We start from the raw sequence: 18,970 nt of genomic DNA, 5'->3' as shown, positions 1-18,970 counted from the left end.
CAGGCATAATCTTACACCCCCACCATGGAAATAAGAAATCGTTCTTCTCCCCGCCCCACATTGTGCAGGGTTGCCACCTCCAAGTCTCTGATGCCATAACTGAAATTTAGGTGGTGAAAATACTCCAGTTCAAAACAATACTTTGTATACAATCAGAAGACAACGCTCTTCTCCCAGAAACAGGCAGCTGAGGGTTACAATGCCGCCTGCATTTCTCCGTTCTACCTCTTTTGAGCTGACACAGTTTCACTGGATGTGGCTCCTCCCATCAGGACCAGCAGCAAAGGCAGGACTTGAGAGAGGGCAGCCTCCCTCCTCTGCAGGAGAAGGTTTGGGGTTTGTTGGTGAGGGGAGCCAGCCAGAGGGAGCCTCGGTGTAGAAGCAAGCCGGCAGGGGCCAGTCTGTGCCACCTGACTCCCACCTGTCATTATGAGGGGTCCCTGCAGGTGGAGGCCACAGCCCCTGGGGGTCCAGTCTCAGAAGGGGGGTCAGGACAGGTGGATGCAGGCCAGAGAGAGGCAGGGCTGAGGGAGGGAGGGAGAGAGAGAGAGGAGGAAGAAGGGAGAGACAGGGGGAGGGAGGGAGAGATAGGAGGAAGGAAGGAAAGAGGAAGGAGGGAGGGAGAGGAAGGAGAGAGAGAGAGGAGGAAGGAGGGAGGGAGAGGAAGGAGAGAGAGAGGAGGAAGGAAGGAAAGAGGAAGGAGGGAGGGAGAGGAAGGAGAGAGAGAGAGGAGGAAGGAGGGAGGGAGAGGAAGGAGAGAGAGAGGAGGAAGGAAGGAAAGAGGAAGGAGGGAGGGAAAGGAAGGAGAGAGAGAGAGAGGAGGAAGGAGGGAAGGAGAGGAAAGAGAGAGAGAGAGGAGGAAAGAGGGAGGAGGGAGAGAGAGGAGGGAGAGAGAGGGAGGGAGAGAGAAAGGAGGAAGGGAGAGGGAGAGAGAGAGGGAGGGAGAGAGAAGAGGGGGAGAGAGAGGAAGAAGGAGGAGGGAGGGAGAGAGGGAGGGAGGGAGAGAGAGAGGAGGGAGAAGAAGGAGGGTAGGAAGGAGAGAGGGAGGGAGAGAGGAGGGAGAGAGGGAGGGAGAGTAGGAAGGAGGGAGGGAGAGCAGGGAGAGAGAGAGAAGGAGGGAGGTGAGACGGGAGGCGCAGGAGGAGCTCTGGAACCGGGAGACCAGCGCCAGCTTGCTTGCACTGAGCAGCCAGCCGCCTGCAGGCTGGAGCTCCGGACTTTGGGGGCCTCCAGGAGCAGGACCAGGAACATGGGGTCGGTCCCTGGAGCTGTCCTCAGGGCGCTCGTCCTTCTGTCTGTGCAGAGCTGGGGTACGGCCGCAGCAGGAGACACAGGTAAGCAGGGCAGATGATTTACAACTTGCATGGGGCTCTCCCAAAACTTTAAATGGTGTTGTTTTTATTTGATTGTTAATATTTAGAGCTGGGATGGCAGCACATGTGTCTGGAAATGAACCATCTTGAAGAAATCAGACAAGAACCTGCTGAAGGACACATTTCTTCTCGTTTCTTTTCCTCCGGTCTGGTCCATGTTGTTCAGGGTGTGTTTTCGTGGTTTTGTCCAAAAGCAGCACTGCTGTTTCTCCGTCTTTGAATACATCAGGAAGGCTCAAGTTCAGTGTGAAAGGGGCATCTTGGGGACACACGGCAGCTGGTGTCTCCGTGGGCTCCTTTCTCCCAGAGCACTTGGCACTTCAGAGATTAGGTCTGACGGGGAAGTGACAGGCGGGCTCCCTGGTTGTAGCAGTTCACACAGGTCTGTGGGGTCAGCCGCCCCTAGAGGCAGGGAGCCCCTGGGGCAGCCCGATGCCCTCCTGCGCTGGGGGCCAACCTAGGGGCGCCCGCCTCTGAGACAGCCTCACGCAGCTGCCCTGGAAAGCCCTCTGTTCTCACAGAAAGACTTCTTTCATTTACAGAAAGGAAGAAATAACCCTCCTCTGCTCCCCACAAAATGAGGATTACTATTTAAGTATTGGGTTCTGACACTATTTCCTTCTATGTTGTTCAGGATCCTGTTCTGTAAGTTCAGAGACCCAAGTCCTTATTCCTGGACTAGTTCTGTGGGTCTAACCCAAAGGCATTGTCCAAAATAATCCAGAACCCAATTTGCCTACCCATGCTACATCCAAAGTTTTTGAGTTGTACTTGGCTGAAAATCTCTGTCAGGGACACTTGTCCCCTCCTGACAAGTGCTGAGCCCCTGTGAAGACAGAGGGCCTGAGCCCCTCTCCCAGACTGGGGGCTTCTTCCTTCCCTGCTCCTGTGGCCCCAGCCTCCTCCAGGCTCTGGGGTTGGGGCCAGGAGGGTGGTGGCACCGTGGGGAGTTTACACAGGGTGTGAGCCGAGGCCCCGGACAGGACGGGGGCAGCACCCCAGACCGTCCCTGCGTGCCGGGGCTGCTGCAGCACAGGGGGCCCTCTCCTCTCCTGGGGGCCCGGACCCCCGGGCTGCTGGGTCTGTCCGCGCAGCTGGGGCTGTTTGGACCCTGTCTGCAGGGTCCGCACCGTTGCCGAGGCTCCACTGGATCTGTGTTTTCTGGGAACTGCATGATTTGCTGACACGGAACATCAGCGCACACGGCAGAAAGGTGCAAGCCGGACAGTGGCATGGGCACTTTTCTCAAAAACAGAACCTGGAAGAATTACTTTTAGAAAGGATAGGAAGGTAACTCAGCAAAGACGGCAGCCTGATTATAGCCACCGGAGCGAGGCGCTCTTAGCCCTCTGCAGGAGGCTCTGAGGGTTGCCCTAAACACAGCACAAAAGCAGGTCTTTATTGTCATTTGTTCTCCTACCTGAAATCTAGGGGCAGTTGTCAGGGGCCAGGAGGGTCGGTGGCTCTTTCCAAAGCGAGCTGTGTGAGCTTGGACTCCTGCTTACATTTCAGTACTTACAACTAAGGGACCGGTTCCCATGTTTATCTGTCTTGTATTGACAAAGTGTGCAGTCTCTTTATTAAAGAATCAAATTTCAAAACACCTATGAAATTAAATTATTAGGAACATTTCAGATGCAAAAGTTAGAGTCTTTATCTCCAAAACTATGGTTTTCATTCTTCATGAATTAAAATGAAATCCATTGACTTTATATGACCAAAGTTTATCTTTTTTAGAAACTAGGAACTTGCATGTGGTACTTTCTTGCTAATCGGATTCTGAGAGTATTGTTTTCAGTGGAAGAAGTATTGATAAAGTGGCTGCATTATGTTTCAATTAGCATAAATAAGTCTGAAGTCACTAGAGATGAGAATTCTGTTTGCTGGCAAAGATGAACTTCACCACATGAGTAAGATTTGTGCAAAAGCTTTCAGGGGGCACATTTTTTTTCTCCTTTTGAGAAATAGCTTGAACTATTCATATAATTCTTGCAGACAAGACTTTGACTCAACATAAATTAAGCAATCCTGGAGAACAACCATGAGCAGGAGAACTGAAGTCTCCCCACAGGACCCAGGAACGCCCCTTCATGCGCTGCACACCATCCGTGTGGTGGGGGCAGGGGTGCACTGGTTCTGCTCCCCTGCCAGCATGCGGTCAGGCGTGATGCTGTCCGGACCTTGGGCCTCGAGCTTGAGCCTGCGGGTCTCCCTGCAGGGGTGAACTTCCAGTCAGAGGGTCCCACGTGGGTGAAAACAGAGACTACCTGTCTAGTGCTATTTCGGGGATGAGTACTCTCTTTTTTCCCACTTGTCTGAGGTGGGGTCTCCCCGCCGAGCACCTCTACTCCCAGGGACGGAGTGGAGGAGGGTGTTCCCCACATGTGCCCGGACTGCGGCTGGGGTTCCCTGTGCACTCCCACCAGGGACTTGCAGACAGAGAGCTAATGTGAGGCGAGCGCCTTCCTGACCCCGGCGGCACCGCTCATTCTGGACTCCAGTGGCCGAGTGGGGACGTCATAAGCACTGAGTGCACCTGAGACCAAAGAATGTGTTGGTGCTGCTCATTCCATCCCTGCATGGGCTTCTTTTCTGCCTGCCAAGATCCCCTATTTTATCTCCATTCTGCATCTCCTTTCTTCTGCAGAACACCAAGCTCCCAACAACATCAGTGCACTCACTTTTACATCCACAATGCCCAAAAACTAGTGTCCAAATGCAGCTGTCCACTGCAGAAAACAGACCTGCATCAGGAATCTCAGACATGTTTGCAGTGGCCAGGACACTGTGGCCAAGTGCCACTGGGCTCACCTGATGGGGTGGTTATGGCATTTATTGAAATTTTCACCCACTTGCACTAGTTTCTAGTTTATACTTTCTGTGTTTCTTTTTGCAAACATTAACAACTTCATGTTTGGTTTTTTTTCTCCTTTCCTATACACAGTGCTACACATGTTCCTTTGTTCTTTTGGGTGAACAATGTATCCCAGAAACGACTCTGTATCAGTTCATTGAAATCTCCCTCATCCCTTTTAACACCCCACACTTCACTTCAGAGATGTATATATTCTATAACTTCCCTCTCTCTGATAGATGATAGATATAGATAGATAGATAGATAGATAGATAGATAGATAGATAGATAGATAGATATAGATAGATAGATAGATAGATAGATAGATAGATAGATAGATAATAGATAAATATAGATAAATACAGATAGATCAATCTTCTGGGTACACACATTAATATGGTTTCCAGTATTTTGCAACTAAAGTAATGATGTAATGAATAACATTGAGCAACTGTGTTTTTATTTTTTTTGCCTTTTTTAAAATTATTATGTTATGTTAGTCACCATACATTACATCATTAGTTTTGATGTAGTGTTCCATGATTCATTGTTTGCGTATAACACCCAGTGCTCCATGCTGAACGTGCCCTCTTTAATGCCCACCACCAGGCTAACCCATCCTCCCATCCCCCTCCCCTCTAGAACCCTGTTTGTTTCTCAGAGTCCATCGTCTCTCATGGTTCGTCTCCCCCTCCGATTTCCCCCCCTTCATTCTTCCCCTCCTGCTATCTTCTTCTTCTTCTTCTTCTTCTTCTTTTTAACATATAATGTATTATTTGTTTCAGAGGTACAGGTCTGTGATTCAACAGTCTTGCACAATTCACAGCGCTCACCATAGCACATACCCTCCCCAGTGTCTATCACCCAGCCACCCCATCCCTCCCACCTCATCCCCCACTCCAGCAACCCTCAGTTTGTTTCCTGAGATTAAGAATTCCTCATATCAGTGAGGTCATATGATACATGTCTTTCTCTGATTGACTTATTCACTCAGCATAATACCCTCCAGTTCCATCCACGTCGTTGCAAATGGCAAGATTTCATTCCTTTTGATGGCTGCATAATATTCCATTGTATATATATACCACATCTTCTTTATCCATTCATCTGTCGATGGACATCTTGGCTCTTTCCACAGTTCGGAGCAACTGTGTTTTTAAATTGTTGGATGTATGCATTCGGGGTCAGTTCCTAAAGTGACAATTGCCAAATTCCCTCCCTGGCATTTTACCATTTTGCACGTGTTCACCTGCAATGCCTGCTTGTTTCTAGGATGTGATTTTCATCTGAAAATAGACCCAGCTGACTTCTCCCTCTATTTTTGTTTTTATGCTGCCTCTGTGGTTTTCTCTTGCTGGTTACATTGGGTAACTCCTCCAACACAGTGTGGATTGGTAGAGAGCTGACTTCCTGTCTCATTCTCGTTCCTCAGGGCCCCTGAATGCCCCCAGTAAGGAAGCTGAGTCAGGCTTGGGCACATATGTAATCTTGTCAGCAAAGTGTCCCTCCATCCCTGTTTTCTGGTGTCATTACTGAAACAGTCCATTACATATTGTGAAAGGCATTTTAGTGTCTGGAGGACAGCCATGTGATTTTTCTCTTTAGCCTGTCAATATGGCCATTTATGTCAATAGATTTTCTAATAGTGAATAGTTTCCTCACCTTACTGGAATAAGCCCCACAGGGTCCTGGGACACCATTTTCTTAATGGAGTTTGTCCTCTAGCCAATAATACTGTATTTAGTATTTTTAACTCATATTCATAGGTGATTTTGGTTTGTAATGTCTTTCTTTTTTGTGATGCACCTATTAATGCTATCCTTGCTTTCATAAAGAGTGAGAATTCTCTCCTGTTTTCTACACTCTGGAATAATTTACCTGTGTCAGCACTGTCCTGCTCTGTTTGGCAGTCACCTGTGAAACCATCTGGGCCTGGTGCTTCTCCCCCTTTTTTCTATTTGTGGATTTGTTCTTTGACAACCAACCTTCTCTTTCTTTCACAAAAATCAGTTTGGTTAAGAATTCTATCTCTAATTTGGTTAAACTGTATTTTACTTGGAAATTATAATTCCACTTACTTTTCAAATTTGCTTGCATAGAGGTATGCAAATAAACATGTTTTTATGCCTTCTTTTTTAATGTCATTTCTAATTTTGTATTTTGTACTACTTTTCATCTATTCTCCATTATTTGTTTGGTGGTTTATTATGTGTATTTTTTCAAGGACCCAGGGTCTTAATTTATTGATTCAATTCACTGCTTTCCGGTTGTCTAACAGCTTTTATCTCTGTTATTTATCTCCTTAGGTTTTGTTTGGCTTGAATGATGGTTCCTTGGCTAAATGTTTGAGTAGAGGATTTTATTCATTTTCATTATTTTATGTATAGACAGATGTTTAAGGCTATGAAATTTCCTCTGACCCATTTTTGCTGTTCTGCACAGAATCTATCTGAAATATAGTGTTTCCATTATTATGCTTTTTCAGAAATTTTCATATCATGTTTGTATTTCCTCATTTATATAAAAATTGTTTAATGGAAGGTTTTATTTTCTCCAACTGGAAGGATTGCTTTGTTGCATCATGATCAGAGAATGATATCTATAATGTCCCTGTTTTGTGATATTTACTGATGCTTTTTATGACTAATTATCTGACCAGTTTTTGTGGATGTTGTTTATGTAGTTAAGAGAATAATCTTTTTTATCTGAATATAGTTTTTTATTTATTTGAAGATGATACTATATAATCTTTCATATTTTACTTATTTTTTATCTTGTTCTTAGAGTGATGTTTTAAAATCTATTATTCATGTTCCTGTTTCCCCTTACACTACCCATTATTTCTATTTTATGTGGTTGGTTGTATTACTTGGTCCTAGCCATTTATAGCTATTGCATCATCATTGTGAATTATGGTGTTGTTGTTATAGAATGATCTTTGTTTTGTGGAATGCTTTAGCTTTAATTTCTATCCTGTCCATTATCAGGGCCACTTGGTCACTCTTCATGTTCCTGTCAGCACACGTCTGCCCACCATCCACTCCTAGCCCTTCCGAATTATGTTGTTTTAGATTGTTTATAGTACTCAGATTGGATTGAGATTTGCTTTAGTAACCAATTTCAAAATCTTATTCTTTTTTCTTTTTTTTTTAGTTTTTTGTTATGTTAATCACCATACATTACATCATTAGTTTTAGATGTAGTGTTCCATGATTCATTGTTTGTGCATAACACCCAGTGCTCCATGCAGAACGTGCCCTCCCCAATACCCATCACCAGGCTAACCCATCCTCCCACCCCCCACCCCTCCAGAACCTTCAGTTTGTTTTTCAGAGTCCATCGTCTCTCATGGTTCATCTCCCCCTCCGATCTCCGCTCCCTTCATTCTTCCCCTCCTGCTATCTTCTTTTTTTTTTTTTCTTAACATATATTGCATTACTTGTTTCAGAGATACAGATCTGAGATTCAAGTCTTGCACAATTCACAGTGCTTACCAGAGCATATACCCTCCCCAGTGTCTATCACCCAGTCACCCCATCCCTCCCACCCCACCCCCCACTCCAGCAATCCTCAGTTTGTTTCCTGAGATTAAGAATTCCTCATATCAGTGAGGTCATATGATACATGTCTTTCTCTGTTTGACTTATTTCGCTCAGCATAATACCCTCCAGTTCAATCCACGTCGTTGCAAATGGCAAGATCTCATTCCTTTTGATGGCTGCATAATATTCCATTGTATATATATACCACATCTTCTTTATCCATTCATCTGTTGATGGACATCTTGGCTCTTTCCACAGTTTGGCTATTGTGGACATTGCTGCTATAAACATCGCGGTGCACGTACCCCTTCATCCCTACATTTGTATCTTTGGGGTAAATACCCAGTAGTGCAATTGCTGGATCATATGGTAGCTGTATTTTCAACTTTTTGAGGACCCTCCATACTGTTTTCCAGAGTGGATGCACCAGCTTGCATTCCCACCAACAGTGTAGGAGGGTTCCTCTTTCTCCGCATCCCCGCCAACATCTGTCGTTTCCTGACTTGTTAATTTTAGCCATTCTGACTGGTGTGAGGTGGTACCTCATTGAGGTTTTGATTTGGATTTCCCTGATGCCGAGCGATGTTGAGCACTTTTTCATGTGTCTGTTGACCATTTGGATGTCTTCTTTGGAAACATGTCTGTTCATGTCTTCTGCCCATTTCTTGATTGGATTATCTGTTCTTTGGGTGTTGAGTTTGATAAGTTCTTTATAGATTTTGGATACTAGCCCTTTATCTGTAATGTCATTTGCAAATATCTTCTCCCATTCTGTCGGTTGTCTTTTGGTTTTGTTGACTGTTTCCTTTGCTTTGCAAAAGCTTTTTATCTTGATGAAGTCCCAATAGTTCATTTTTGCCCTTGCTTCCCTTGCCTTTGGTGATATTTCTAGGAAGAAGTTGCTGCGGCTGAGGTTGAAGAGGTTGCTGCCTGTGTTCTCCTTTAAGATTTTGATGGACTCCTGTCTCACATTTAGGTCTTTCAACCATTTTGAGTCTATTTTTGTGTGTGGTGTAAGGAAATGGTCCAGTTTCATTCTTCTGCATGTGGCTGTCCAATTTTCCCAACACCATTTGTTGAAGAGACTGTCTTTTTTCCATTGGACATTCTTTCCTGCTTTGTCGAAGATGAGTTGACCATAGAGTTGAGGGTCCATTTCTGGGCTCTCTATTCTGTTCCATTGATCTATGTGTCTGTTTTTGTGCCAGTACCATACTGTCTTGATGATGACAGCTTTGTAATAGAGCTGGAAGTCCGGAATTGTGATGCCGCCAGCTTTGCTTTTCTTTTTCAACATTCCTCTGGCTATTTGGGGTCTTTTCTGTTTCCATACAAATTTTAGGATTATTTGTTCCATTTCTTTGAAAAAAGTGGATGGTATTTTGATGGGGATTGCATTGAATGTGTAGATTACTCTAGGTAGCATTGACATCTTCACAATATTTGTTCTTCCAATCCATGAGCATGGAACGTTTTTCCATTTCTTTGTGTCTTCCTCAATTTCTTTCATGAGTATTTTATAGTTTTCTGAGTACAGATCCTTTGCCTCTTTGGTTAGATTTATTCCTTTGTATCTTATGGTTTTGGGTGCAATTGTAAATGGGATCAACTCCTTAATTTCTCTTTCTTCTGTCTTGTTGTTGGTGTATAGGAATGCCACTGACTTCTGTGCATTGATTTTATATCCTGCCACTTGACTGAATTCCTGTATGAGTTCTAGCAGTTTTGGGGTGGAGTCTTTTGGGTTTTCCACATAAAGTATCATATCATCTGCAAAGAGTGAGAGTTTGACTTCTTCTTTGCCGATTTGGATGCCTTTTATTTCTTTTTGTTGTCTGATTGCTGTGCCTAGGACTTCTAATACTATGTTGAATAGCAGTGGTGATAGTGGACATCCCTGCTGCGTTCCTGACCTTAGGGGGAAAGCTCTCAGTTTTTCCCCATTGAGAATGATATTCGCTGTAGGTTTTTCATAGATGGCTCTTATGATATTGAGGTATGTACCCTCTATGCCTATACTCTGAAGAGTTTTGATCAAGAAAGGATGCTGTACTTTGTCAAATGCTTTTTCTGCATCTATTGAGAGGATCATATGATTCTTGTTCTTTCTTTTGTTAATGTATTGTATCACATTGATTGATTTGCAGATGTTGAACCAACCTTGCAGCCCAGGGATAAATCCCACTTGGTCGTGGTGAATAATCCTTTTAATGTACTGCTGGATCCTATTGGCTAGTATTTTGGTGAGAATTTTTCCATCCATGTTCATCAGGGATATTGGTCTATAATTCTCCTTTTTGATGGGGTCTTTGTCTGGTTTTGGGATCAAGGTAATGGTGGCCTCATAAAATGAGTTTGGAAGTTTTCCTTCCATTTCTATTTTTTGGAACAGTTTCAGAAGAATAGGTATTAATTCTTCTTTAAATGTTTGGTAGAATTCCCCTGGGAAGCCATCTGGTCCTGGGCTTTTGTTTGTTGGGAGATTTTTGATGACTGCTTCAATTTCCTTAGTGGTTATAGGTCTGTTCAGGTTTTCTATTTCTTCCTGGTTCAGTTTTGGTAGTTGATACATCTCTAGGAATGCATCCATTTCTTCCAGGTTATCTAATTTGCTGGCATAGAGTTGCTCATAATATGTTCTTATAATTGTTTGTATTTCTTTGGTGTTGGTTGTGATCTCTCCTCTTTCATTCATGATTTTGTTGATTTGGGTCATTTCTCTTTTCTTTTTGATAAGTCTGGCCAGGGGTTTATCAATCTTGTTAATTCTTTCAAAGAACCAGCTCCTAGTTTCGTTGATCTGTTCTACTGTTCTTTTGGTTTCTATTTCATTGATTTCTGCTCTGATCTTTATTATTTCTCTTCTCCTGCTGGGTTTAGGCTTTATTTGCTCTTCTTTCTCCAGCTCCTTTAGGTGTAGGGTTAGGTTGTGTACTTGAGACCTTTCTTGTTTCTTGAGAAAGGCTTGTATTGCTATATACTTTCCTCTTAGGACTGCCTTTGCTGCATCCCAAAGATTTTGAATAGTTGTGTTTTCATTTTTATTGGTTTCCATGAATTTTTTTAATTCTTCTTTAATTTCCTGGTTGACCCATTCATTCTTTAGTAGGATGCTCTTTAGCCTCCATGTATTTGAGTTCTTTCCGACCTTCCTCTTGTGATTGAGTTCTAGTTTCAAAGCATTGTGTTCTGAAAATAGGCAGGGAATGATCCCAATCTTTTGGTACCGGTTGAGACCTGATTTATGACCTAGGATGTGATCGATTCTGGAGAATGTTCCATGGGCACTAGAGAAGAATGTGTATTCCATTGCTTTGGGATGGAATGTTCTGAATATGTCTGTGAAGTCCATTTGGTCCAGTGTGTCATTTAAAGGCTTTATTTCCTTGTTGATCTTTTGCTTAGACAATCTGTCCATTTCAGTGAGGGGGGTGTTAAAGTCCCCCACTATTATTGTATTGTTGTCAATGTGTTTCTTTGCTTTTGTTATTAATTGGCTTATATAATTGGCTGCTCCCATGTTAGGGGCATAGATATTTACAGTTGTTAGATCTTCTTGTTGGATAGACCCTTTAAGTAGGATATAGTGTCCTTCCTCATCTCTTATTACAGTCTTTGGTTTAAAATCTACTTTGTCTGATGGAAGGATTGCCACCCCAGCTTTCTTTTGATGTCCATTAGCATGGTAAATGGTTTTCCACCCCCTCACTTTTAATCTGGGGATGTCTTTGGGTCTAAAATGAGTCTCTTGCAGACAGCATATCGACGGGGCTTGTTTTTTAATCCAATCTGATAGCCTGTGTCTTTTGATTGGGGCATTTAGCCCATTTACATTCAGGGTAACTACTGAAAGATATGAATTTAGTGCCATTGTATTGCCTGTAAGGTGACTGTTACTGTCTATTGTCTGTGTTCCTTTCTGGTCTATGTTGCTTTTAGGCTCTCTCTTTGCTTAGAGCACCCCTTTCAATATTTCTTGTAGGGCTGGTTTCGTGTTTGCAAATTCCTTTAGTTTTTGTTTGTCCTGGAAGCTTTTTATCTCTCCTTCTATTTTCAATGACAGCCTAGCTGGATATAGTATTCTTGGCTGCATATTTTTCTCATTTCGTGCTCTGAATATATCATGCCAGTCCTTTCTGGCCTGCCAGGTCTCTGTGGATAGGTCTGTTGTCAATCTAATGTTTCTACCATTGTAGGTTACATATCTCTTCTCCCGAGCTGCTTTCAGGATTTCCTCTTTGTCTCTGAGACTTGTAAGTTTTACTATTAGATGTCGGGGTGTTGACCTATTTTTATTGATTTTGAGAGGGGTTCTCTGTGCTTCCTGGATTTTGATGCCTGTTTCCTTCCCCAAATTAGGGAAGTTCTCTGCTATAATTTGCTCCAGTATACCTTCTGCCCCTCTCTCTCTTTCTTCTTCTTTGGGATCCCAATTATTCTAATGTTGTTTCGTTTTATGGTGTCGCTTATCTCTCGAATTCTGCACTCGTGATCCAGTAGTTGTTTATCTCTCTTTTTCTCAGCTTCTTTATTTTCCATCATTTGGTCTTCTATATCACTGATTCTCTCTTCTGCCTCATTTTTCCTAGCACTTAGCGCCCCCATTTTTGATTGCACATCATTAATAGCCTTTTTGATTTCGACTTGGTTAGATTTTAGTTCTTTTACTTCTCCAGAAAGGGTTTCTCTAATAACTTCCATGCTTTTTCAAGCCCAGCTAGTATCTTTAAAGTGATGATTCTGAACTCTAGATCCGACATCGTACTAATGTCCGTATTGAGTAGGTCCCTGGCAGTCGGTACTACCTCTTGTTCTTTTTGTTGAGGTGATTTTTTCCGTCTTGTCATTTTGTCCAGAGAAGAATAGATGAATGAGAGAACAAAATGCTAACAGGGTAACAATGTCCCCAGAAAATATACTCTAAACAAATCAGAAAAGACCTGAAGCAGGGGGAAAAGAAAGGGAAAGAGAGAAAAAAGAAAAAGAAAAAGATAAAGATAAAAACAAACAAAAACAGAACAGAACAAAACAAAAAAAGATTATGATCAAATATGATCAGGCTGGTACATAGATCAGTGCCACACACTAGATTTTGGGTCTATTTTGGTCTGTTAGAAGAAAGTGCCTCCCAAAATTTTAAAGAAAGAAAAACTTACATATGTACAAAAATAAGGGTTGATATGATGAAGGGATGGAATATGACTGTAAAGATGAAAATTATAAAAAATTTTATAAAAGGAATTGATAAGAAGTTGTTTGAAAAAAGAAAGAAGAGGATTTAAAAAAAAAAACCGGAGAGAATGTGATCAGGCAGGGGAATAGAAAAAAACCATACACTAGAGATTTAGGGTATAGTTTGATCTGTTAGAAGAAACTATCTCAAAATTTTAAAGAGAGAACAACTTATATATATATGCCAAAAATACAGGTAACTACTATGAAGGGATAGAATATGACTCTAAAAATGAAAATAAAAATGTTTTTTAAAAAAGGGATTGATAAGATGTTGATTGAAAAAGGGAAAAAGAAAAATTCAAAAAAAAAAAAGACAGTTAAAAAAAAATTAACTTTGAAAGACTACAGAATCATGGTAAAAAAGCCACGGATTCTATGTGCAGTATTCCCCTAGCGCTGGAGTTCTGCCGTTCTCATTGATCGGTAAACCTGGTCTTGGCTGGCTGTTCTCGCTGATCTCCTGGGGGAGGGGCCTGTTGCCGTGGTTCCCAAATGTCTCTGCCGGAGGCGGAATTGCCCCGCCCTTGCCGGTCCGGGCTGAGTAATCTGCTGGGGTTTGCTCTCCGGAGCTTTTGTTCCCTGCAAGCTTTCCGTACAGCTTTGGAGGCGGAGAGTGAAAATGGCGGCCTCCCAGTCTCCGCCCCGGAGGAGCCGAGAACTCGGGGCCCCGCTCCTCAGTGCGCCCCCAGAGAAAAGCCGCCAGTCACTCCTGTCTCCCCAGTCTCCGGCCGCACTCCGTGCTCACCTGGCCTGTGACTGAGCGTTTCTATCTCTGGCACCCGACCCCGGGTGGAGTCTCCAAACCCCGCAGATCCCCGTGGTGCGCTCCCGCACCGCTCCTCCCGGGGGAAGAAGGTGAGTCTCCCCGGATCTGCCGCTTGTTGGGTCCCTGCTGGAGGAGCAGTGGCCCGACTGTGCCGCGGATCACGGTCTATGACAACCCCGAGCTGAGAGCCCGCGCCTGGGCTCCGTCTCTGCAGCCGGCTTCCCCGCTCCGATACCTGGGAGCTCTGCCGCACTCAGGCACCCCCGGTCTTTCTGTGACCCCAAGGGTCCTGAGACCACACTGTCCCGCGAGGGTTCCACCCCCCGCTTAGACTTCTAAAAGTCCCGATTTTGTGCTCCGTGGCTCTATCACTTACCAGAAGCGGCCGATGGAGGCCCCCTCCCCCGCCGTCTATCCTCCCGAATAACGCCTCGGATTCACTTCTCCGCACATCCTACCTTCCAGAAAGTGGTCGCTTTTCTGTTCAGAGAGTTGTTGCTATTCTTTTCTTCGATCTCCTGTTGAGTTTGTGGGTGTTCAGAATGGTTTGATCCCTATCCAGCTGAATTCCTGAGACCAGACGAAATCCAGGTCTCCTACTCCCCCACCATCTTGCTCCGCCCCCCTCTTTTTTCTTTTTAATAATCATGTTAAGCCCATACATATTGGTATGGCTGATATGTTTTGTGCCATTGCTGTGTCCTATAATTACTATGTTTTTATGTATATTTAATATGTTTTTACTCCCTGAGATTGTCTTTGTTTGCTCTTTTTATTATTATTATTTTCTATAGCTACTTAGGAAGGTCTGTTTTTGTTCTACTAGTTTCCTTTGTAGTGACATCTTTTATGATACTCTTACAAATTTTCACAATCTGGTAGATAAGTTTTCAGTAGTATCTATTATCAATACAATAATCAATGATCTTCTCCTACTTTCCTCTCTCTTCTAGTCCCATATTTTTCTTATATTCTTCCTATTTTCTCAGAACATACAATATTTATATGCTATCCTTCCATCCATATTTCCATGTTGGCTTCAATTTCTGATCTAGAACTAAATACATTAAATGTTTTCTACTTAGTCTTTGTCCTAAAGTGTTTCCAGTCATTTGTAGACTGGATAAACCCATTCTCTAGTAGAGTTGCTTTCATATTTTTGGCTCAGGATGCCTTTACACTCATATTATGAGGATCCCAATAAGCTTTTATTTATGGTAGGTTAGTACTATTAATAATTAATACATTTAAAAATAACAATAAGAAACAAATTACATGTTAGCAGTAAATATTTTATAAACAATAAACACATTTCCAAAGCATAAAAATAGTAAAGTAGCTTAGTTTTATACTTTTGCAAATGTTAATATAGGGCTTAATGGAAGACAGCTAGATTCTCTCATCTCTTTCATTTAGCTTGTGATTTTGTTGTTGTTGTTCCAGTGGATGTTTATGAAGAAAAGCTAGCCTCCAGCAAATATGTCAGTGGGAAGAGGAGGAGTATTTTGATAGCTCTTTTAAATATTTTTGGATGTTTCATGAATCCTCTGGAAAACTCTGTGGTACACTTTGAGAAAATTAGAGTAGATAGACAAATGGTATCTTAATATGTTTATATAAATGGTTTGGCATTATGGACCCTTGAGGGTCTCCAAGATCTTGCCCAGAGAGCTGCTTTCACAGTAGATTCCAGAGGAATGGCTTTGTGCCCTGTATCACAGGGGCATGAGCACTGAACAGATTTTCTACAACCTTGCACTTGGAGGATAACTGGGCTGGGTATAAAATCCTCAGCTTGAATTTCCTTTCCATGTGCTTCTTGAACGTGCTGTTCCACAGCTCATGAGAAATTGACATCAATCTAATTTTCTTACCTTTATAAGTAATGTGGTCAATTTTATCTAAAGGCCCTGCCTTTTTATGTTGCATTTAATTCTAATGATTTAAGGAGAACATGCCTTGAATCTAATCTGGGTCCTTACATGGAAGTTCCTTTCAAAATGAAGATTTAGGGGTTTATTTTCTTATTTCCAGAAATTTAAAATGGATTAACATGTTAAAATATTGTTTCTTTCCCATTGCTTTTACATTTTTCTTTTTCAGGAATTTAGATAGATAGATAGATAGATAGATAGATAGATAGATAGATAGATGAGAGATAGATAGATGATAGATAGATAGAGGATTTTCTTTTTCTACCTTCCATTTAGGCAACTTCTTCTCTCAATAATTTCACTTTTTAAAATCTTATTTTCATTCACTTGATTGTATTTCTCTAGTTCTTCAATGTCCTTTATTAAAATTTTATTTGAATAATATTCTTTTTTAAGCATCTTGTAAATGTGTCTTCATTGACAAAACAGTCTTGTATATTTCTTTCTATATATTTTTTTTTTCTGAATGCAGTCAGTACTCATTGGATTTCTTTTATATTGTCCATTTTTATTCTTTTAAAATTTCTGAATTAGACTTTTTTTCTATGTACAGATTTCTGTTTGAGGATTTAGGATCTTTAGTTTGGGATATTGCATCATAACTTTCCTGGGTTCTGTGGTGGGTTTTTATTCTGGTGGGTGGAGGTGTTCATTAGCTGAAATGTTTTCATCCTCATTTTACATTTTCTTCTCAGTTGTTGACATGGATTTGTTCTGATTGATCTTATGCCTCAGCACCTTGTGGACAGGATCTTAGTCCATAAATGCCCTCCTCAGGCAGTAAGATTAAGTTTAAATTTGTAATGGATGACATTGTTGGTGGTGATGAGAGGAGAAAGGGTTGCCATGGTGTGCCTTGTCCCATCTTCTTCAAAATACTGTACATGATTTCTCCTCTTTCTTCCTCCTGTTTTCTCACAATTCTGGCTCCAAGAAGCAGCTTCCTCTTCCATTCATCTCCTTCTCACCTGAATTGTCATCCCCAGTCCTCAGCCCTCCTCACCCCAAGCTGGTTCCCTGGTGCTCTAAATGTCCAAGTCTCCCCCTTGTGTGCAAGATTTTAATACTTTGCACTGCACTTCTCTTGCAGGTGGTGGTTTTCTCTGTGTTGTTGACTCTGTTCTCCATTTTCTTCTCCACTTTCTCTGGAGAATCTTAGGTCCCCACTCCTTACTCTGCACCCACACACAGTAAGAATACCACTGGAATCTCTTCCAGTTCACTTCTCTAATAGCTTAACTTGAAACACCTGGTGCACTCTATCTCTTGGTGGTGTTACAGGCAGGAGCCAAATGTGGTTATGCCTGTAATTCTTAGTCATCTTATCATTTGTGTGTGTATGTGTTTGTGCAAAGAGATTGGGTTCAGACAGCCACTATTACCCTGGAATTTATTTTCTGCTGCTCTTTTGGAAGTGTAGACACCTGTGAACATGCACCTTACAGAGCAATTTCAAGATCCCATGATGTCCCATGCATCCTCCCCCAGTAGAAGAATGGGCACCGAGCCCCCAGTTTCTGAAAATGCTCAAAAAGTAATTATAAATTCTCCAGCTTCCAGAGACAATCTCCACACCTTGTTCATATTGGAACTGGTAGATTAATATTTTCAATGGTTTAATTTATCCAATTAATGACTTTGTTATAAATATCTTCATATTATAATTGACGTTTTTTCTTATTAGCTTTCTATGCTTGGTGGATCAGACTCTATTTTTGTTTCTTTTTGAAAATATTATAAGTGAATATATCATAAAGTGCATGCTCATAGATTAGATATTTAAAGAATTAACTAGAGCTCGGGAAAATATAGAGACCACTGGTTAAGCAAGTATTTCTGTTATAAAGTTTTAGAATTACTCTTTAAGATACTGATTTTCTAACTAATAAAAAGACATGAATAGTAGTATGCATAGTCTTTGAATTGTATTTATTAGGAAATGCTAAATTTAGATTTCATTGCTCAGTTGAAGCAGAACAAATTCAGAGGGATAGAGACTATTTGTTCATATTGTACAAAGTCAAGTCATCAAATGAGTTTGAATTGACTCATTTTCCCTCAGATCAAAAATGCATGTTGAATGTGAAATGATTGCAAAGATGTTTCCTCAACTCAGGAAATAAGAGATAAGTAATTTTTCTTCGAGTCTGGGTGCATTTCAGAAGAACAAACACATGGCTGACTTTTGGCCTGTTCTCCCACTTCTTTGATGGGTTGCTTAATGGCTGTGATGTCTGTACTCAGGACTTCAGAGCCGCCTGAGGATGTTGTCATTTGACTGAATGCTTCCCAGAGGAAGATATTCTTTGGGGAGAAAAATGAAGTTTGATAGCCTCTAGGTCATTTTGGTTGAATAACATTTAAAATAACTGCAATATGTATGTATAGTGTGTGTGGATATAGTCACACACATGCACACAGGCACATGCATGTGCACATACATAGGGGGTAGGACCAGTTCTAATATGATATGATATTGCACAAGTAAGGATACATTTTTTCCTAGCTTCATATATACAGCATGTCATTTCTTGCTTAAATGTCTGTGTTCAGTTTCTATTTATCTGGTAAATGAAATTCCAGTATTTAGGAATAGTAAGAGATTTGTATGCAGGTTTTACAACATATTTCTATAGCCCTTGGAAGCCTGCAGTAAATCCACAGCCACAGCATGTTCAGTTGGTTGTAGTTTTTAATAATAGTTTCCTTTCATTGCCTGTGAGACAACCAAACTGTAAGCAGTGAAACCAGGAAGGGACATGGCAGGAGGTGGCCCCCCTCCATGTTCCCATTGGTGAGCACTTTTGGCAGAATGACCTGAGGGTGGTGGAAGCAGGAGACACTTGTCATTTTCAGTAGTTTTACAATAGTGATTGTGGAATGCTTAAATTCCACACTTATTTAATAGAACACGTTGAAAACTATCTTCACAATTTTAAATCACAAAATAAAGGAAAAAAGTATCCACACATATGCATGTATGAGTGTGTGAACATATACAATTACTTGATCACCATTAGAATAAGATGTTATGGCTTCCAACTCCCAGAGGTTTTATTTCTGGAAATTATAGGATTTACAAATGTGGTTTTAAAGGGAAGTTTTACTAGATCAAAACATGATAATCATTTAGATATGTCTGCCTTCAAAAATTACATCTATTAAGTAGTTTTGGGAAATCCTTGTCAGTTTCCTTACTTGACTTGTCCTCTGATTTTATCCATTGAGAAAGGTTTTATAGTGTGCATTTTCTTTTTTTGAGAACT

The 18,970-nt window shown here is 41.7% G+C and overlaps 1 protein-coding gene across 1 annotated transcript in view; it reads left to right on the top strand.

Annotated features, from left to right (window-relative positions):
* Window positions 1-1,134: 1,134 nt before the first annotated feature.
* The window catches only part of LOC118529503 (contactin-associated protein-like 4), a 144,486-nt gene continuing 126,650 nt past the window's right edge, over window positions 1,135-18,970 (top strand). The window contains exon 1 of the mRNA XM_078070040.1: window positions 1,135-1,334. Coding sequence (XP_077926166.1) covers window positions 1,250-1,334 — 85 coding nt within the window. The 5' untranslated portion in view covers window positions 1,135-1,249. The remainder of the gene's footprint in view (window positions 1,335-18,970) is intronic.

The sequence above is a fragment of the Halichoerus grypus genome, chromosome 4 (assembly GCF_964656455.1).
Source record: "Halichoerus grypus chromosome 4, mHalGry1.hap1.1, whole genome shotgun sequence".
Taxonomy (NCBI): Eukaryota; Metazoa; Chordata; class Mammalia; order Carnivora; family Phocidae; genus Halichoerus; species Halichoerus grypus.
The sequence above is the reverse complement of the archived record's forward strand: the minus strand, read 5'-3'. Positions and strand labels throughout refer to the sequence as shown.